Source organism: Dromaius novaehollandiae, chromosome 11 (assembly GCF_036370855.1).
Source record: "Dromaius novaehollandiae isolate bDroNov1 chromosome 11, bDroNov1.hap1, whole genome shotgun sequence".
Classification (NCBI taxonomy): domain Eukaryota; kingdom Metazoa; phylum Chordata; class Aves; order Casuariiformes; family Dromaiidae; genus Dromaius; species Dromaius novaehollandiae.
In genome coordinates, this window is record NC_088108.1 from 22,087,440 (window position 1) to 22,106,824 (window position 19,385).

General features: G+C 47.0%; 1 protein-coding gene across 1 annotated transcript in view; it reads left to right on the forward strand.

The window, feature by feature from the left end:
• GPC4 (glypican 4) overlaps window positions 1-19,385 on the forward strand; it is a 76,122-nt gene that overhangs the window by 32,125 nt on the left and 24,612 nt on the right. Inside the window, exons 2-3 of the mRNA XM_064518332.1 lie at window positions 552-710; window positions 17,064-17,455. Of these exons, the coding sequence (XP_064374402.1) occupies window positions 552-710; window positions 17,064-17,455 (551 nt within the window). The remainder of the gene's footprint in view (window positions 1-551; window positions 711-17,063; window positions 17,456-19,385) is intronic.

Below are 19,385 nucleotides of genomic sequence, written 5' to 3' on the forward strand. Positions count from 1 at the left end.
GAGAAATGTAAAGTCTTTATCTGAGCAATTGCATAAAATTTTAATGCCAGTGATAACTGTGATTCTGCAAGAATACTTTTCTTGTGACAATTGGAAGAGGGGGTGAAAAAGGATTTATCTGTGCAAAAAAGACTATTGTGATTGGTGTTATATCATGTGTTAACTGAACAAATTGAAAGCAATTAAAGTACTTACCAAAAACTTCATGGATGATTCTGTAATATATACGGGGCACTTTGCTGGTTCTTCAGATTATGCTGTGCAAGATTAATATCTTTTTTCAATTTATTAACTGAATAAATAGGAGGACACTTTTTAATGTTCTTGCAGATAGATCAAGTCATGGCATTTTTAGGTATACTGTAATGATCCTCTACAGAATTAAGTTTTGATATGCAAGAAGCTAATCCGATGCCCACAGAAAGAAAAAATCTGAATGGGTCGAGATGGTGCTGCTGGGTCCTTGAATCCCTGCACCTCGCAGTCTCACCTCTCTGCTGTTGTAAAGAGGATTCTTTTAAACTCGAGATGTTTTCTTCTTTGCTTTTCAGGTGACCACTTGAAAGTCTGCTCACAAGGCTACACATGCTGTTCTCAAGAAATGGAAGAGAAGTACAGTCAACAGAGTAAACACGACTTCAGAAATGCCGTCGTAGAGCTTAGTAATCACTTACAAACAATGTTTAGTTCCCGATACAAAAAGTTTGATGGTAAGTGCAGAGACCTTGAACTTGCTCTCCTGTAGATAAAATGTAAATAACTCCAATATTCTTGCTTTGTACGCAGTTGTTTTGTTCTGCCTTCCCCCTTTGCTGGGGAAGTTCATGGTTCATGGCTTGTGGTGGTAAGGGTAGAACACAGCTAGTTTTGCAATCCAGTGTGGGAGAAATATTTGCTGATTATGGCTGTTTGTTTCCCAAAGAGAAAGATTTTCTTTCTGGTTAATCTTTTGAAAATCCATTTTGCAATTAATGTAGATTGCAGTTGGTTTTGTTTGTATATCCCTGCAGCGCATGTAATTGTAACATGCACATCTTGCAGACTTGATCCACAAAAATGCTAATCTTTCCTAGTGTGTTATGGACTAACCGGATTTGTATCCATCTCACTCAGCCTGTAGGGCTAAGTAGAGCAGTAAATAAATACAGAACCTGTGTGTGGAGGACTAGGGTTCAAGTGTGGTGCAGGGTCAGAAGTATAATGAACAAAGTCTCAGCTGAGTTCCCATCACTCGAGTGATGCTAACTAGTGACAGATCAGCATCTCCTGAAATCTGCAGTAGTGTCCCCCCGGGTCGGTCCCTGTAGGCAGGCCCAACTCATGGGAGATGAAGGAAGGGCCACGGTGCCACCTTAGCTTTTCAGGGGAAAGAAACACCCTCCAGAGGTAGATAACGCACCCCGGTGTCATCGCTGCCCATCTTGCAGCCAGGTGCCTTCCTTTCCTGAGAGCGTTGGTACGTTCCTCTTGGAAACAGCTCAGGGCGATGCCCAGGCATCAGGCGCAGCAACGGCCTGATGTGCGAGCTCCATCTCTCATTTCGACAGATGAGCTTATAGTCCAGGCAGCTCCTGCAGAGCTCTGCAGGCTCCTTGAGCGCTTCCGCATGTCACAGTTGCTGCAGATTGCTCCCCGTCACTTCTGTCCCTGCTCCTGTGCATCCCACAGTCCCAGCATGCCCCGGTAGCCCCATAACAGGGAGGGACGAGCAGGGTGTCGGGCTCTTGCCTGCGTTGCCCTTGTTGGCTGGGAGGGTGAGGTGGCATGCAGCTGCATGTCGAAATACCTGATGAGATAGATGGACCTGATCGTTGAGACTTTTGTTCTGCTCGTACATTGTTATCACTGTTTGGCAGCAGAGGGTGATTCTGCTTCACAGTCCTCTGGACTTTTCTTTCTCCCTTGTTTGGTCATTGGTCCAGCATGGTGTTCTACTAAAACCCAAAAGCCTGTGCCTTACATCTGCCAGGCAGCTCCTGTGTACTGCTGCAACAGGTAGCAGCCCCTTTCTTTCAGAAGAGATCAGCACTTGGGTGAGTGAAAAAGTCCCGAAGTATGAAATTACAGTGAGTCAAAGTGAAATTACCCAATCATCTTGATAGCATCTAAATCTACCAGCTAAATATTTCCGCCTTAACCTCTGTTGTCTCTACCTGCTGGTACACCAAAGAGGTGATAGAGAGAGAACCAAAGTGTCTAGACTTGCAAGCTTAATAAGTGCCGCGCAAGACACTTAATGAAATCCAGCCCATAGATAAGCCCTTTCAAAGAGACCAGAGGAACAGCATCTGCTTCACCTTAAATGAACGACAAGGCTCTTAAAAATGTTGCATTGAAAACAAAGAGCAGGCACAGTTTACCATATTACCATCCCTGACGTGGTGCAGACATATTGTTAGGTGCGTCTGCTTATTATTGCCATGAGAGATGGCTGCAGGGCTGCATGACGGCAGGAGGATATTAAGCTAAGTTGGATACCTCTCAAAGCATCAGCCTTTATCGCAGATAACCTTTGATAGGGAGCCTTTTAACAGCTCTTTCATTTCTGCTGTGTGGCTCCTTCTGTCAACCCCTCTCAGCGTGCCCTGTGTCGGTCTCAGCACTTCGGCTCTTCTGATCTTAAGTTTGGGAGTCCTTGAATGAATGGTAAATCTGGAAAGGGATTGTGTGATCCTGTTCCTGGAAGTTAGATCTGCTGTGCCCAGCCTCTCCCCGAGGGAGGAGAGGAGTTTCTCTGCCCTTTATGAAGCTAATGAAGGAGAATTAGCAACCTCCTTGGCTTGTCCCAAAGCCTAATGCCCCCATCTTTGAGCATTTCCTAGCATCAGATCTAAATGTTTGTTGCTGCAGACAAAGCTGATTTAGGAGTTTTTTTTAATCTTACCTGGAGTCGAAGCACAGATTAGGTGATTACTGTCTTCCGTCACTTACCTGGTGGAAGACTTTTAACCATGACAGCCTCTTTTCCTCTGGTCTGGTCACCCCTAGACTAAAGACACCCAATTTTCTGTGGCAATGAGCGCTGTAGTTAGTGGTCGAGGCCGGTGGAGGAGTCTGCCCTGTGAGGTTTGTAAATCCTTCTGTGCTCATTGAAGGGATTCAGGTGCGAGTAGGCTCTGCTGTGAGCTATCGGAGCAGACTGGGCTGCTTTCCGAGGTCCCTCCTGTGCCTGGTTGTCAGCCTTTTTGCTCTAGACTCTGTTAAACTTTTGGCAGCCAACTCAGAGTGCCATGCCCTAGACTACTGGGGTAGTTTTGTTTGTTTAAGAGCCTGCTGTTGACTGATGGCCAATTTGTGGTGTGTTATTTCTGTTCTGCAATCCTGATGCTTGGTCATCTGGCTGGTTGTGTTCTGTTTTGCCTTGCATGTTTGATTTCTCCTTGTCAAATATATCTTTCTGCTTGTCTCTTTTTTGTTTGTTTGTTTCTTTCTTTCTGGCTTTCTGCCCCTGGTACGTGCCCGTCTTGCCTGTGCTTTGCAGGCTTTACAAATGTCCCTTCTATTCCTTCATCCAGGTTGTTAATGCTGATCTTGGGTGGAATGGTGTCCAGGCGAGACCAACTTGAGACACCACTTTGAGATGTCCTCCCAGTTTGATACCCTTTAGTGATTAATTTTGGGTGTAACTTTGCATCTTGGTGCACTCAAAACATTATCTCAGTGTAAACAAGTTGAAGCAACTGGACAAAGAAAGTTGACTGGACCATGAATGTGGTTGAAAGTGCCTCGACAGTTGCTTTGGTGTCGTTTGCCCAGCCTAGGGAGGGAGACAATCAAGGCCCACGTATTCGTTCTGACCTCTAGGGATGAGATTTGAAAAGCACGTGTTCCCTTCCAGAGCTCTACCTTTTCACAGGCCCTTGCTCTGATTTTAACATTTGGAGCTCTTTAAGGCTGCCTCATTACTAGTTGCTAATAGTAAGGTCCATTTAAATGAAAATAAAGCTGACAGCGAACCATGCGTCTTCCTCTGTTCGACAAGAAATCATGTAGGCTACAAGCTGTGCGGATGGACTGAGTAGGCAAGGTGAGTGATTGTAGAGACCTAAATTCTCTTGACTAAACTGGTCTCTCAGCAAGTGGAACAAACACTCTCCTTGCAGAGCAACAGATCTTTGTGTTTTGGGAATGACACTACAGAAAGCAGCTCTCATTGCAAGGAGCAAACTGTGTCCTCCAGCCCTTTGGAAGTATTTGTTGCTGGTTCTCTTGCTGCTAATCTGTTAGCCTTGACATTCAGGTCTGAGAAGAGAGGCAAACCAAAGCAAGTTTCTGTGTTGTGCTTGACCTTTGCAACAGTTGCCACTGTAAAATGACAGTAGAAGTGGCAGCATGTCCTGTGGATGGGGGCTGTAATGCCTCGTGGCTTCTGGCCTGTTTGCATCAGCTGTTGCTCGAATGCTGTGTGCTGTCAGAACGGTTGCCAGAATTGCTCTGAACTGACACCAAAGCCGTACGCTTCAGAAATGGATTATCTCCTCTTAATCAGGAGCACAGAACAAGCTCCTGATCATCCATCTCCAAATGGATGACGAGAAGGAATTTCGTCTCCTAAAACATAATGTTGTAACGTTGGATCCCTTTGCTCATGTGCAGTTTGCAGATGCTGGGGGAAGACTGAAGCTTAGTGTCATATCTCCTGTCTAAATATTTGCTTACAGTACAGCTATACACGCTTCTGTGAGTCTCTTCTGTTGCAATTAAAACCACTTGCCCCATCCCAATGTAGCAGTAAGGTATATATTTTCAACAGTAAGGATAATACTTTTTCAATACAAAGTAACTTTAGTTGTTGGGGTCTCCACTGCTTGGCATTTTTAAGGTGAAACTTTCTGGTTTTTCTGAAATACGGGGTCTCAGATGCATGCATATGGGCTTCATTCAGAAATTAGTGGGTGAGATAGTCTGGCCAGATGTGTACCTCCCTACGTAGAGGATTACAGATGATCTGGATCGGCTGTACAGGTTCTGCGAGGGGTGCCCAGATGTGGTGGCTGTCCTGGGCTGCCTGGGAGGGAAGCCACGAAGCCATGGGGCTGTGACCACATCTCGTGCCACAGTAGTGGCCACAGCAGTCAGGGCTTAAGAAGAAAAAGGCGGGGGAAGTGGTTTAAAATCCCCTTTGCCTTGTCTCATCTCTCAGAGTTATTCCCCACTTTCCCTATCCTCAGGATTAATGGTGACATTAAGAGTGCATAAATGTTCAGTCCTGGTTCTAGACCTGCACTTTCATCTGTTTTCCTCTTTCAGGCTGAATCTTTCCATGCTGTCATGTGTGCTAGGAAAGAAATAGTTTTGGGAAGAGGATGTTAATGCCAAAACAGAAATTTCTCAGCTCTTTCGAGGAATTGGAATAGAGGCAGGAAATAGTAGATAACTCTCTTTCAGTACTTCCGCTGTTCTGTTGCTTCTGAGATGAGATGTTTTTTATTAAAGGCTTCTCCTGAATCTCTCAAAAGTCGTACCTGTTGTGCCAGACCTGTCTTGGGAAGAAATGCTTTTGTGAGTTTATCGAGCAGTGTGATTCAGGGAGGGTAGTTCCCAAACTCCCCATGAGTAGAGGGACTGCTAAATGATGGGGCATTGCCAAAAACGTAAGCAATAAATACAGTAAGGGCGCCAGGCGTCCCTACGGCGTGGTGGTAACCTATAGGCTGCTCTGAGCAGAGGCTGAATCGGCCGCTGCTGACCCTGCCCGAGGTGCAGCAGACCAAGCTGAACCGCAGTGGTGTGGCGAGTCCATAAAACAGCTAGTTGTTTCCTTTCTGCTGCATTTAACAAGCGCTTTTATTATCGCACTTAAACTAAGTCTTGTCCCTTTCCACTGCGTGCTCTGGATTTGGAGAAGGCTAGCAAGCCTCTGCGCTGCTGATCTCTCCATGTTGTCTGTGAGTAAGATGTCCACCGAGGTGCGTGTGAAATGATCGGTCCCCACGGTGGGCTGGCAGGAGGTTTGGTGCACACAACGGCCAAGTGACAAAAGGGTTTGTACAAACTCAAGCCAGCATCTGGGAAGCTATTAAATGTTGCGAATCTCGTTTCTGACCCACTCCTCCTCGCTGCCCCTGACTTTTCCATTAGCATTTAAGATAAAACAAATATTAAAGTGTAAAATGAAACCCCTTTGGGACAGTGGAGCAGAAAGAAATCGAATCCAAGCAGGAGGAGCCAGCCAGTGGTCACCGAGATGCTGTAATTGTGAATCACGAGCGGAAAGCCTGGGGCTCGGTGGAGAGCCGTCAGGTGCATCCACCCTCTGCCGCGCGAGGGTCGGGCAGGGAGGGCTCGAGCTGGGCGTCCGGGAGAGGGGTCTCCTCTAACACAGCGCGCTCAGCCTCATAGCTAGGCAGGCTGATCTTTAATGGGGATTATTTCCTTAGGGCTTGCTAAAGGTTGTTGCTGTTGGGCTTTGTAAGGCTATGAAGTGGGAGTGGGGGACAGCTCCCCAAACGAGGTGGTTTCTGACACTAGGGTGAGGTCTGTGTCAGACAGAGTAGCCACAGGTATAAAGTGTGGTCATGCCATGCGTCTACTAAGCATCCTGTGGTGGCCTTGTCCTTTTAGCATGAGACCCCTGTTACTCTTGGGCGTATGGTGAGAGACCAGTGTTGGTGTACTTCTGCTAATGGGATTGTGGCAGAGGCAAAGTGACTAATCCGGTGGAGCATTGGCCAGATACCTTTGAAACTGCGGTGAAACTGGGCAAAAATCCCATCATCTCATTTCCTAGTTTAGATTTCCTTGTATTGTTCAGATAACCATCAGCTTAGCAGCCAGTGCTCACCCAGTGTGAGACAGCAGGGAGACTTGCCAGGACCTCTGGTGGTTTTACTGAATTCATCCCCGATGTCTTGATGTAGTAAGTCACCTGGAAGAGTCCAAGAGCAGATGGGATTAGCAGGCGCTTCTACCTGGCCCTCAGGTGGTGAGGAGGGAGCCTCTGCTGCGCGCCAGCCCTGCTAGCCTGCGACACTCGCTTCCCGTAGCAGAGGATGGGAGTGCGGGGTGAGCCAAAAAGAGCCCAGTGTAAGTCCTGCCAGCCTGGGAATCTCCTTGCACATTACAACTCTCACGCAGCCCGTTACGTTGTGGTGTGCAGAGGGGCTACACTGTGCGTGTAGAGCGGGCTGCCCGAGCACGGGATAGGTGTGCGAGCGCAGGCGTCTCGTACTGTAACTGGATGCGTCGGGCAGCAGGACACATGCTGGGAAGTATTAATAACCAGGAATGTTTGTCACAACAAGATGTGCGGGCTGTGTGCTGAAAGAATGCTCTTGTCCTGTCCTGGAGCATGAGGGATGGGGGAAACTTTCCCTTCGCCGTGGCCTTCCCTCGCCGTCCTCTGTCTTGGTGGTCTTTTCCACTGCTCCAGACAGTGTAGAGGAAAATAGTGAAAGACGAGCCCCACAGGTGTCCAGACCACGGTTCCTATAGTTAGAATTTGGCAGATCATCAGGGCGATCTCCCTTACCAAAATAACTGCCCTTTTGGGACCTTAATATTGCGTTAACTCTTTTATTGGAAACTGCCTGCAACAGCAGAGACCCAGGACCTAATTCTGCAAGTCTGCGCTTGCGTGCCGGGGCCCCGTCGTGCCCGTGGCACCGAGGATGGCGTGGTAGGACCTGGGGGGCTAGTCCGGCTCTGCAGCCTGCCTGCTGGTGCACTTAGCAGAAGGCTGCTCCCGGGAGCGGGGGCGATGGGACCTGGTGGCAGTGCCTGTGCTGCGTTGGGGTGACGAAGGAGTAGTTTAACAACCCAGCCATCGCGGTGGAGGCCAAGGCTGAGCCCTTGGCGTGGAAACGTGCTGGGGCCTGGAGAGTGTTGTGGAGAGAAACTAGAGACGTGGTGGCACTTGAACGCTTGCTATGCAAGAGCAGGGTGTCTTGTGTTTTTGAGGCAGTTTTTCTGTTTGGTTGGAGAGAGCTCTCCCATTACAACTCCTCCTTTGGCAAGTGCACTAATAATGAATATAGCATTAGCATACACATTATATGGTGTTTTTGTCTATCTGCTGCTACTCATTTTTAGATGAAGATGCAGCCTCTATCTGGCCTCTGCAGAAGGGGATGGCACCTAACATCATACAGATCAGGGTAGAAAACAGTGGGAAGATCCCTTATATTCGCAGGAGAAGCAGCTGCCTTCTGCCGAGATACAGGCCTTTAGAGTTGGTTTTGGACCTGTGCTTGTCCTGGGTGGGAGTGGAGTGCTTTAGGAGAAGCAAGAGGGAGCAACCACCAACTCACTTCCTCTTGCAAATCCCACTTGTGCTCTTCTAGTTGTGCCTTCTTGCTGCAACAATAATGAAATAAACTGTCTGCTGTCTGCAGCTGTGAAAGTTCGTTTATGCTTTGTTTTCTGTTAACTGGCTCCTCTGCCTCTGGAGGCCTTTAAAAAGGTACAGAAAAAACACTGATTTTTAGTTGTGCTCACTGAGAAGAGTCAGTGTTTTTTCTGTACCTGTCCCCTGTGTCGGCAGGCTCAGAAAGATCCTGAGATCAAGCCATCTCAAAGGGGTGAGGTCCCAAAGGCAGAGAGTCTCCTGCCCCGTAGGTGGGAAACAAAGCTGAGGTTTTGCAACTGAGTGAGGAGTAATGGGCAAAGCCACTTTCTGTTTGGGCTTGATGGGATCGAATGGTCTTCTGCCCTCTTGCATCCAAGCAGTTCTGCTGCTGAGATCAGAGGTAAACCGTTCCTACCCTTCTGTTTTTTTAAAAAAACAAAGATGTGGGCAGCGTGCTTTATCCTCGGCCACAGGAAACGTGTCTAGTGTTCTCTAGTTACTAATTGCTGTCAAGCAGTCAATGAGCTATTGTTTGTCTGTTTAAAATTAACTCTCTTTTCCTCCTTTCTGCACAAAGAAACCATCTAGCATATGTGTGCCCTTTGCTTCTGTAGTCCAGGGAACTGCTCCCCTGTATATTGATTAAGGTGATGGCGTTCTGGGTTCTTGAACTCAGTTTGAGAGTATAATGTTCCACTGAGGCAGAGTCGGTCCATGCTATTATTTCATTAGCGTTAAATGTACTGAAATGTCTTAATGTCCAGCCATTTGCATGCTGTACAAACAAATAAGAGAGCTGAAAGCGCTCTCAGTACAAATATAACAACATGAGGGGAATTGAGGTAACGGGAACAAGAAAGTAGTCAACACCGTTCAGCGGCACAAGTCTTCCTCAAGTTCTTTAGCAGTGAGAAGGCAGGCTTGGAAGGAAATATATATGTGAAATACCTTTCTGAGCGTTCCAGAAATGTGGCATGCAGGAGGCAACTTGAAGGAACTTGCTTGAAAATTTTGGAGCTGCAGTTTGCTGTTCTGGAGTGGGAAGCTGGTGTTTCTGTACTGCATGGACCTGGGGCCAGCAAGCTAAAACCGGCTAAAAAATAATCAATGATCTGACAAGCCAAGTGAGACTGGAGGATGGATGTGGTGAAATTTAGCTATGGAGAGATTGGAGGGCAGTGGAGTGAAGACCAAGCAAATGGGGAGGGAAAGAGGTGGGTCAAGAGTCATGCCGAGGTAAAGCCACATGCAAAGTTTTAAGGGTTTGATTAGTGCAGAAGTTGAAGTAATTGGGGGGATGAAACTAAGGAGTTGCATTGGGGGAAGATGGCTGTTGAGTTGCGATAGTGAGGAGGAGAAAAGAGCTGGGACTGAAGGATGTGGCGCTACTCAAAGAGAAGGCAGCGTGGGAGGAATGGGAGCAGCGGGAACAGCCCGCTATAGCTGACCTAGAATGGGATACGTAAGAACGAGATGCAGCGTCGAGAAAAAGGAATGAGGTCTTGGAGGGGGCCAGGAGCTGGCAGAGGGAGCTGTGAGGAGGAGTTGGATGTCTGGGAACCCTGGAGGGGCTGTAGCGGGGTGGTTGTGCAAACATTAAGGGGTGATGTGCTGCGGTGGAGGAGCCTGGGAGCCATCTCTCTGCTCAGCAGGAGGGCTCAGGTGGAGAGGGCTCTCCTCCTGCCCTGAGCCTTCCAGCCCCAAGCTTTGGGAGGAGGTTCCTAGAAACGGGGACAAGGAGGCTGTGAAATCTGGGTTTGTCCTGGTGGGTGGGATGAGGCAGAGCAGCACAGAACAAGAGGAGAATGTAGGGTAAGACACCATGTGTGTAGGTAAAACACATGATGTCCCAGTATCGAGGGCATTTTTGCTATCGTAGCTTTTCTGATTCTTAGGAGCACTGTTATGTGTAGTATGTGCCGTTATTCCTTCTTGAATCAGAGACTGCGATCTCCAGAGCACTCGGCGCTTCCCGCCGGCTCCTTCTTTGCTTCCTATGCCTCTAATGAGGTTGGTCCCTGTTTGCCCACAGTCATGTCACGCCATGTGCTAGCTGCTTCCCTGCTCTTCTGGGTTTCTGCCAGCATGAGAGGAGGGAAGAGGAGGATGTTCTTGAGCCCATCAGAAACAAGACGTTCTAGAAATCTTGTGTGTGGTTTTTGGTTTTTTTTTTGTTGTTCTTTTCCCCCCAGGAGGTTGTAGTCCAGTTATTGTCTTGAAACCTTTCAATAATTAAGCAAAGTTGGGAGATTTTGTTGTGCCTTTTGGCTCTCTGGGGTTTGCATGTCATGAGGGCTGTTGCTGTGACACTGGCATGATTTAAGCCTGTATTTCTGCAACGCATGTGGAAGAGTTCTTCCCGTGTCAGTAAGTGCAAACACATGTTCTAAAACAGGACAGAGAAACGGCTTTTGGAATTGCCCTGCCCTTCCTGAGTTCATATTCAATAAATGTGTTAACACTATGTATTCATCGGTTTCTCAACACTTCTGGAAAAAGGTTGTTAAGCTATGGTTTGTGTTTCCCTGGTGGAAATTACAAATGTGGGATATGCAATAAAGGAAGTGAAGGCATATTAAAAGTAATGAGGCACATTTAAAGATTTTTTTTTTCCCTTTGGAGTAGGTGGCATAGCTATGGATGGGTTCACCCTAGAGGTGAAAAGAGCTGTGAAACATTCATCTTTTCCTCCAAATTCCTTTTATCTGTCTGGATTGAGCTCTGCCTCATGCCGCGGGCCCAGCTGCAGGGTGGGGTTTGCCCCCGCAGAGGTACCTCCGAGAGGCCCTGGGACCATGTGCTGGCTCCGTCCCTCTGTGGCACAGCCCAGCTCGAGGAACGGCCTTTGGTGGGGACCGAGTTTGGGCGAGAGTGATCTTTTGGGAATCCATCTTGTCGTGCACGTTTTATGAGTAAACCATTTTATGAGTAAATATAATTAATCTCTTTGTGGCAGTGTTCTTCTGTACGCGCTAGGAAGTGTAATTGTCTACACAGACAAGCAAATTAAAGGTTTCGGTAAGACAGACAGTGCTTAGTTCGTTATACCTTGGACAACAAATTAAGAGTATACCCGAAAAGCTGGGTGGCAAATTATCTGAAACTAATTATTGTGCCCATAAAAATCAGCATATTCCCTCTGAATTCCGGGGTCTTGTTCTGTTTTTTAAGGAGTGTTGAGTAATTGTATGTCTACCGGGTATCTGTTCACATACTTAATTTGGAAACCTTGAGCAGAGTACTCTTAAGGCTAGTTGAAAACACAGCTCCAAAATAAGCAAACTTGGCGCATGTAAAGTTTAACGTGCCCAGAGGTTTTGGGGAATGTAATGTGCAGTGCAGCTTTGCTCTTGTTTGGACTGACACAAGCGCACCTGAACGCAGCCAGCAGATGGGCATTTGTGGAGAAGGTATTGGCGTAACAACCTCCCCGAGGTCCTTATCAGGACTCTGCCTTTTCTTGTGCTGCAGTTAGGGTTTTCTCCATGCTATAAAATGGGGGGCTTACCCTCACTGAGCCCTGATTCACTTACGGTTCAGATCTTTGCAATTGCTGGAAGAGAAGGTGTTTCCCGGCAGCTTGCTGCTGGATGCCACGTAGCGCCCTGCTTCTGGATGTAAGGAGAAGAGGCTTTTTGTGAAATGTGCCTTTCATCCCTGAAGAACGGGGAATTCGAGGCAAAGCTTTGCACTTCTAAGGTGACAGGCTATGGATGGGGCCTTCAGGCAGGAGAGGGCTCCCTGTTTGGGCAGTTTGAGGCACCCCGGCGTCGCTGGAAGCGCGTGAGCCCTCCCGCAGCACGGTGCTCTTGGCCGAGGGGCCCGGCCGTGGCAGTCGGTGACGGGAGGCAGCTGGATCCGTGCAGTCTTGTTTCTTCCTTTGTCCCCAAACTCGTAGGGAAATGTCAAACCTGACTTGGGGGAAGCCGAACCTGCCCTTTTGATGTGTTCATCTAATTTGCAGGAATTGCCTTTGATTTAGGCAAGACTGTCCTCTACCGTAGCGGTCTTTCCTCCTCAAAAGCCCTCTACTGTGCAGATCCCACTATAATACATCTGCAAATGTTAGCCTAAATACAGGAAAATGTTGCTGCTTATTCTGAGGAAAGGATGTTTTCAGATGGGACCTATGAATCCAAGATAAACAAATTGGATGCAAAAATCCAAAGAACTGGGTTTATTGTCTGTAGGTGGAATTTGCCCTGTGCATTGCCGTAGGTGGAGTAATTGTGTTTTTCCAAGTAGCTAATGCATCTCTATTTTGGAAGAAAGGTTGTTTTGAGTTGTTCTGGCTGCGGAAACTGATTTAATGTGGAAGCAGTGTCAGAAGGTGAGGGGTGGTTCTGTGCTTGCTTGCTGATGGGTTGGGTCTGCCCTCAGGTTGCAAACAGGTCAGTGTACCCACTATAATAGATCCTATTACTTGAAGAAAGGAAATTTCAAGTAACCGTGGTTAATTTTTCCCATTGTGCCCTTTTATGGAAGGGTTTGTTTAAACACCGAGATTTCTTTTCCTCTGGGACTCTTACTGTAGAAATATCAGATACATCAGGTCCAGCCTCCTTTAATGTTTCATGATGTCTCTACGCTCTCCCCAAGTGCTGGACATTGAAACACTTCACTGAATTTAAACATGTGAAAAAGAATACACGGAGTCCAGAGCTTTAGCTTGCCTGACTATGGATTACATCCTTTTCTATCTCAGTAAGTTAATTGCATTAAAAGTATCACATTCCTTTGAGCATCAAAGTCTGTAAGGTTCACAGGATTTATTTGCAATACAGAAAAATTTTAGGAGAGCTTTTCTAGCTCTTCCCCCACAGGGCCACTGACCTGCACTGTGCAGACAGCAGCGATGGTACCTTCTCCCCTCTGAAAAGGGACAGCATGGTTGAGGGCCTGAGCCCTGCTCTTTTCCTGGGCATTTTTTGTGACTTACAAAATGACATTGTATTGGTGGGGCTCAGCTGAGATGCCTTAAGTGGTAAATTGTGCAAGGAGAAACAAGTTTGCAAGGAGTGTTGAAGCTGTTGGAAAGGCGGCGCTGAAATTCATAGGGAGCCGACAGTTCATTATACACCTCCTTACAAACTCCAGCGTTCAGTAACCTCACGAACAACGCTGATATTAAACATACTGTGATATAGGTGGCTCGTACTTGGTGCGTTTTCAGGAATGCTGGTTGCAGAGGACTTCTGCTTAACTAAAGCAGTTTGTGTTTTCGTGAGGATTACTTCTTGGTGTGACCTACGCAGGTACCGTCCCTTAAGCCAGCGCAACTCTGGGCTGGGCTGAAGCAGCTGCCTCCCATTTCAGGTGGGACCAGAGCTGACCGGGATTCACGTTAACTCAGCGCCGTTGGCCACCTTCGGTAGCGTCCCATCAGCAGCTTGTCCTGGCGTAGCTGCAGACCCAGGCTGTGCCCGAGCCCTCCTTGGAGCACGCGTAGGTGCGGCGTGCCGTCGGTAAAGACGAAATTTAGGGAAGTGGTGCTTTTCTCCTTGTAAGCCAGACAGCTCTCCATGCTCTGCTGTCCGCTGGGAGACTGGAGGGACGGACGCGGGACGGCTCCTGTAAGTCGGATTGCACACGCTGCTCCTGTGGTTTGTTTCTTGAAACCCGTGCTGATTTTTTTTTTTGTGTTCCTCACTTTTGCCAGTTTAAACATGATAACTAGTAGGCAAAGGAGCCTGACATCTCTCTGAATAGCAGAGTTTTGGAGGGCACTGGCAAAATATGATTTGTCGTGTGTGAAAAATGTTTGCATTTGACAGCTTTTCGCAGGAAGTCTGTCAAAGTGATAATTTAATGAGTACAGATTGCTTGCAACACAGCTGTAAAACTTGCTTTTACGGTCCTATAAAATAAGCAACCAAGTCCTTTGTGTGTTTGCTTTGTTTGAGAAGAAGTCAACTGCTAACACAAATGAAAGGTGGTCATTTATTTTACCTCACTAACAGTCAAGACATAAGAGAGGAACCTGCTGTTTCCTTTCTTGCGGTGGCAAGGTTAATTCTAGGCTGCGCTGCAGCTTGCTGATCAGCTCGTTTCTGCGAAGGGGAGAATTAATATTGAATTGGACGTGGTGAGTTACTAGTCAGACTAGCGTTTAAGTTATGAAATGGAATATTTTTGTTTCCCTCTCCTTGCTTCGGAAGCCTCTGCCTTATGCGGAGGAAAGCTTAATTTTCCTTACTCTGCCCCAAGCTGATTTCTTTAAGGGGAGAGCGAGGAGCGACTATCGCCCGGTATCCTAGCCCATATTAAAAATCGCAAAGAGACAAGCTGCTCTAAAGCCTGGATATGGTTTATTCACGTTTCAGTTTGGAGTGAAACCAGCAAAATGAGTTTGGGCAGGAGAATAAATTTGTTATGGCAACAGGGATGTATTACTTGAGATAACTTTTCTGGCTCTAAACAATACTCGGAGCCGCTTTAGGCTGATGGTTGGAAATATTTAATGGTTTTTCATGTCCCTGTCGTTCTGGAAGCTAATCCTTTCTGAAGAGTTTGCTGACGCATCTGCTAGCTCTTGTGCCTGGTACGAAAGTGTTTAAATAAACAACTTATTTGGCGATATTAAAAGGCCTGAGCAAAGGAAGGAAGTGAGCTTTCAAAATGATTAAGTGAATTAGAAATTAATATACACCAAACTAATCTCTGTAGTATAAACTCAGCTACAAAAAATCTTCCTGCAGAGGAAATGCCAGTCATGGGAACGAAAGTAGAGGTTCCTGCTGATATTGGACAGAGGACGTGGCGGGTGTTTGAAATCAATCTCTTCTTCCCTGGATCATTTCTCCTGGGCTCCTAAGAGGCTACATTATATACAGCTATGTCAACCACCAAACCCCATGACTTTGTTCGTCAGGAACTCGAAGAATGTTTCAGTTTTTCCAGAAAATGTTTTCTCTGTTAGTCTTTGTTTGTACTGGAGCACTTTGAAGACTAAAAATCTGAACTTCAGCATACTTTAATACATTTTAACAAGGTTTAAATTCACACTGGGCCAAAATATCTTCCCCCCCTCTCCTTCTAACAACTTCTGACTCTAAACATGACTCCTTTGAGGATTAAGAAAACACAGAGGCATGTTTTATTGAAAAATATTTATTGAATATGAGTCACAGAAAAGCAGAGGTCAGAATCCTCAGTCGCTAGTGGCATGCATCAAATAATACGCTTCCTCAGCTTTTCCAGGCGGGCGCTGTAATGGGGAGGCCGGGCACAGCGGAGCTGGCGTGCCGCTCCGGGGACGAGCAAGCACGTGCAGCCCCCGGGGAGCCGTGCCGTCCCGCTCCGGGCAGCTGTCCTCGCAGCCTCTCGCCACCCCTGCTGCTAGAGCAGGTCTTGAGAAGCTCGTTAGGTTGGGCAGGTGAAGCCTCAGTTTTGAGAAGCACGTCCTGCATGGCGTGAGGAAATAGCTATTTGTCCCTGCAGCGGTTGTCCTAGCTCTCCCGAGCTCCTTCCAAGGCCCGTAGAGTGGCGTATTGTTCCTAAATGGCCCAGACTGACTCATTTGGCTTGATGGACCCCTCCCTCATTCTTATTTATTTAATTTTTACCCTGTCTGCGCCAAGTCTTCAATGCAAAGACTTTCCAGTAGGCCAGTCTTTGATCACACCTAACTAAATGCTGGGTTTTCCCCTTCTTTGAACCGTTGCCACTTAGTTGGGAGCAGCCTCTCTTTTGTTTGGCCACAATGGCTTTGCTGTGGGGTAGGTCAGCTTATTCCCCGCGTACAAATTGCCCGCGGCAGGGCGAGCGATCCCGGCCTTTTCCCTGTGCCTAGCCTTCTCCCTGTGCGTTGAGGCTTTGGTGTCACTGAATCGGTGGTGGATGTTCCTAAAGCTGCCGGGTGGATGCATCTTCTGTGCCAAGTGTCATCGCGTCGGCGCGTTATCGGCGTCGGAGACGTGGGTGGCACTGCCAGCGTAGGGCGGTGGCGTTTCAGCACGCTCTTCTCTGGCACCGGGCTGTCTGGTATTCTTGGACGTTGAACTGAAGCAGGGATTCGCTTTTGGAAGCGATGACACCAGAGGGCCCCCCTTCTGTCTTCCATCATCTGAAAAATCGCGTGTCAGCCTTGCAAGTGTCAAGTGTTTGGCCCTTGCATTTTGAGCAAATTCTGGCTTAATTAGACTTTCTTTATACTGCTACAGACATCTAAAGGCCCTGCCTGCAATCACAAACAATTATGTAATTACAGACAGGCTCTGCCCTAGAGATCTGACAAACTTGAGAGATGGGAGAAAGAACCCACATGTAGATATTTTGGTTTTAAAATGTATTAAAATTTGTTAATGATGTTCTAGAAAATGAATTGACAGTACTGAAAAGAAAGAACCATTTGTTCAAAACAGCTGCTTTAACATTTTTTATTTTTGCTTTCCAATAGTCCTGTGCTCCAAAACAACTTCATTTAAGATGGATGAATGGTAATACAAGAAACTGTTGTATTTTCTTCAGTTTGCTGACTTTTGTTGTGGCATTCAGTTATGTATCAAAAGAGATTTCACCCATGCATGTCTTAGGATCTGGGGGGTTGTGGGGGTTTTTGGTTTATGAAAAGTAAACGAGAATTCTGAAATGCAAAAAATTCTTTGAAAATTTTTGCCTCTTAGCTACCATTTTAGGATGACCTTTAGCTTTCCATTTCATTTGGGTGATGGTCTCATTGCAGTGAGTCTTCAAGTTAAGTAATGCCAGTGCTTGTAAAAACATGAGAATGATCAACCTGAGGTCCTTTACCATGGCTTCTGTTGCTCTTTCCTAGAATTCTTCAAGGAACTTCTTGAAAATGCCGAGAAGTCGCTGAACGACATGTTTGTGCGGACGTATGGCCGTTTGTACATGCAGAACTCCGAGCTGTTCAAGGACCTCTTCGTGGAGCTGAAGCGGTACTATGTGGGTGGCAACGTCAACCTGGAAGAGATGCTCAACGAGTTCTGGGCGCGCCTCCTGGAGCGCATGTTCCGGTTAGTGAACCCGCAGTACCACTTCACGGACGAGTACCTCGAGTGCGTGAGCAAGTACACGGAGCAGCTGAAGCCCTTTGGAGACGTGCCGCGGAAGCTCAAGCTACAAGTGACGCGAGCGTTTGTGGCTGCCCGCACTTTTGCACAAGGCCTCGCTGTTGCAAGGGATGTCATTAGCAAAGTGTCTGCGGTAAGCTCAATCTCATGCTTATTCCCATTTCCCACGGCCCATGGATGGGGCGTAGCCTTTGTTCCCTGTTGTCCTAGTTCTGCAGAACACTTCAGATGCACTTAACTCTTAGAATAGGTACCCAGATGCATTGCTGGTGCTTGAACACAGACGGGACCAAGTCCCATCTTTTTGATGAGAATTGCCCGGCTGTGTGGTTGTGTGGCAGGGTCATGTTCTAGGGGATGCAAGTGGCCGTTGGCTGTCGTCATTCAGTATTGCAGACTAGCAGCAGAGGTGTTTTCCAGGTTGAGGCTGTCCTCCTGTCTATGAAACAGCAACAAGCAGGAAATTAAATACCTTCTGCAGTGGAAATTATCATGTTTGCTCATGTAATGGCTGTATCTTCTCCATATTGCGTTCAAATTAGAGCAAGTCATGGGCATTATGGGCATCTATTATGGAACAGTCCCTCGTTCCCAGGCACGGGGAGAGGCTGTTAACGTGAGCAAACAGTACTTCTATGATAACAGTAAGTACGAGCCATGTGCGCAGGGCTGGAGCCTGTTGTAGTTGGTGCCACACAAAAAGAGCTGAAGTTAGACCTCAGATGTCTACACGTCTGACCCCCCAAAGTGACTAGTGTGTGAAATGTGTTGGTCATTTAAATGTGCGCCCCCCTACTTATAAACTACTTTGGAGTGGTTTAAGTAGAATGACTTTTTTCTTTTTTTGCCATGAGATTTGTCTGTAATTTGATCTGAGTTGTGCTGTATAGGGAACAGGTGTGTTAGATAATTTCCTTAAAGTGATTGTGTAAGATAACAAATATTAGTGATTTCCTTTTAACAAACTCAGTTCATTTCCTGTGGACTAGAGAATTTAGTACAGTGATTTAATCAAGCAGAGAGGTTTTCTTTCCATCTACCTGGTTACCAAGTAATAAAACACCAGGCTGAAAATGCAGGCAGCAGAGTTTGAATCACCCTAAGTAACAGGAGGAGAGGAGGAAAAAAAAAAAAAAAAAAAGAAGAAGGAAAGAAAGAAAAAACAGAGCCGTTCAGGCACTCTCGGAAGCAGAATGCTCTTTTGGAGGCAGTACAAGTAGCATCATTAAGTGAGAATCATTCAAATTGCTTTGACTTACAGAGGTATTACTAAAATACTGCAGCCCTAAAAATCTACTTCCATGTTAATTTTTCTTGAACAGAAATGACAAAAACAGCCTGCGATAAACCTGCATGTGTGTGATAGGGCAAAGAATATTACTAAGGAAGCACTTTCCTTACTAATATTTCCAGGCTCCAGGAGGGAATTGTAAATCAGTGGCCAGCAGTTTTAGATACCTGGCTGCCTCGGCTGTGTCCCTGTAATAGTGATGACTCTAGGGTGATGTGTGTCTGTGTGCCGCCCGCCTCTGTCTCATTGAGGACGAGTGTCATAGACCTCCTCGTGGGACGTGCAAGGTTCCTCCTATGAGGCTGCAAAAGCCTCTGGCCTTGTGGACGCTGTCCTGTGGAGGGAAGGAGATGTTCGAGGGTTGGTTGGCTGCTGGATGAGACTACGTGTCTGTGTCCGTGTCAGGTCAGCAGTGAGGCATGCCGACTAGGTAGGGTGGTAAGGTCGTTGTCTGGCCGACCTTTTGGCTGAGGCTTCAAATTGGGTGGATCTTGTTTCCAGCTGTCTAAAGTTGTTGCAGATACTATTGTCAGAGAGGAGGGGAAAAAGGGAATGGGGATTTCACTGCTGGACAGTGAAGATGAAGTATTCAGGATGGAGGTCCATTCACTAAGCTCAGGTATGATTTTTTGGGAACGCGCAATCACTTGATAGATAGTGAACGTGTGCAAGTGAGAGCTCCTGTTTATGCTGCATGTGCTCAGAATTCATCAAAACCTCTGCAGGCTTGACACGGTCCCACAAGGGCTGCAGTCCCCACATCTGTTACGAA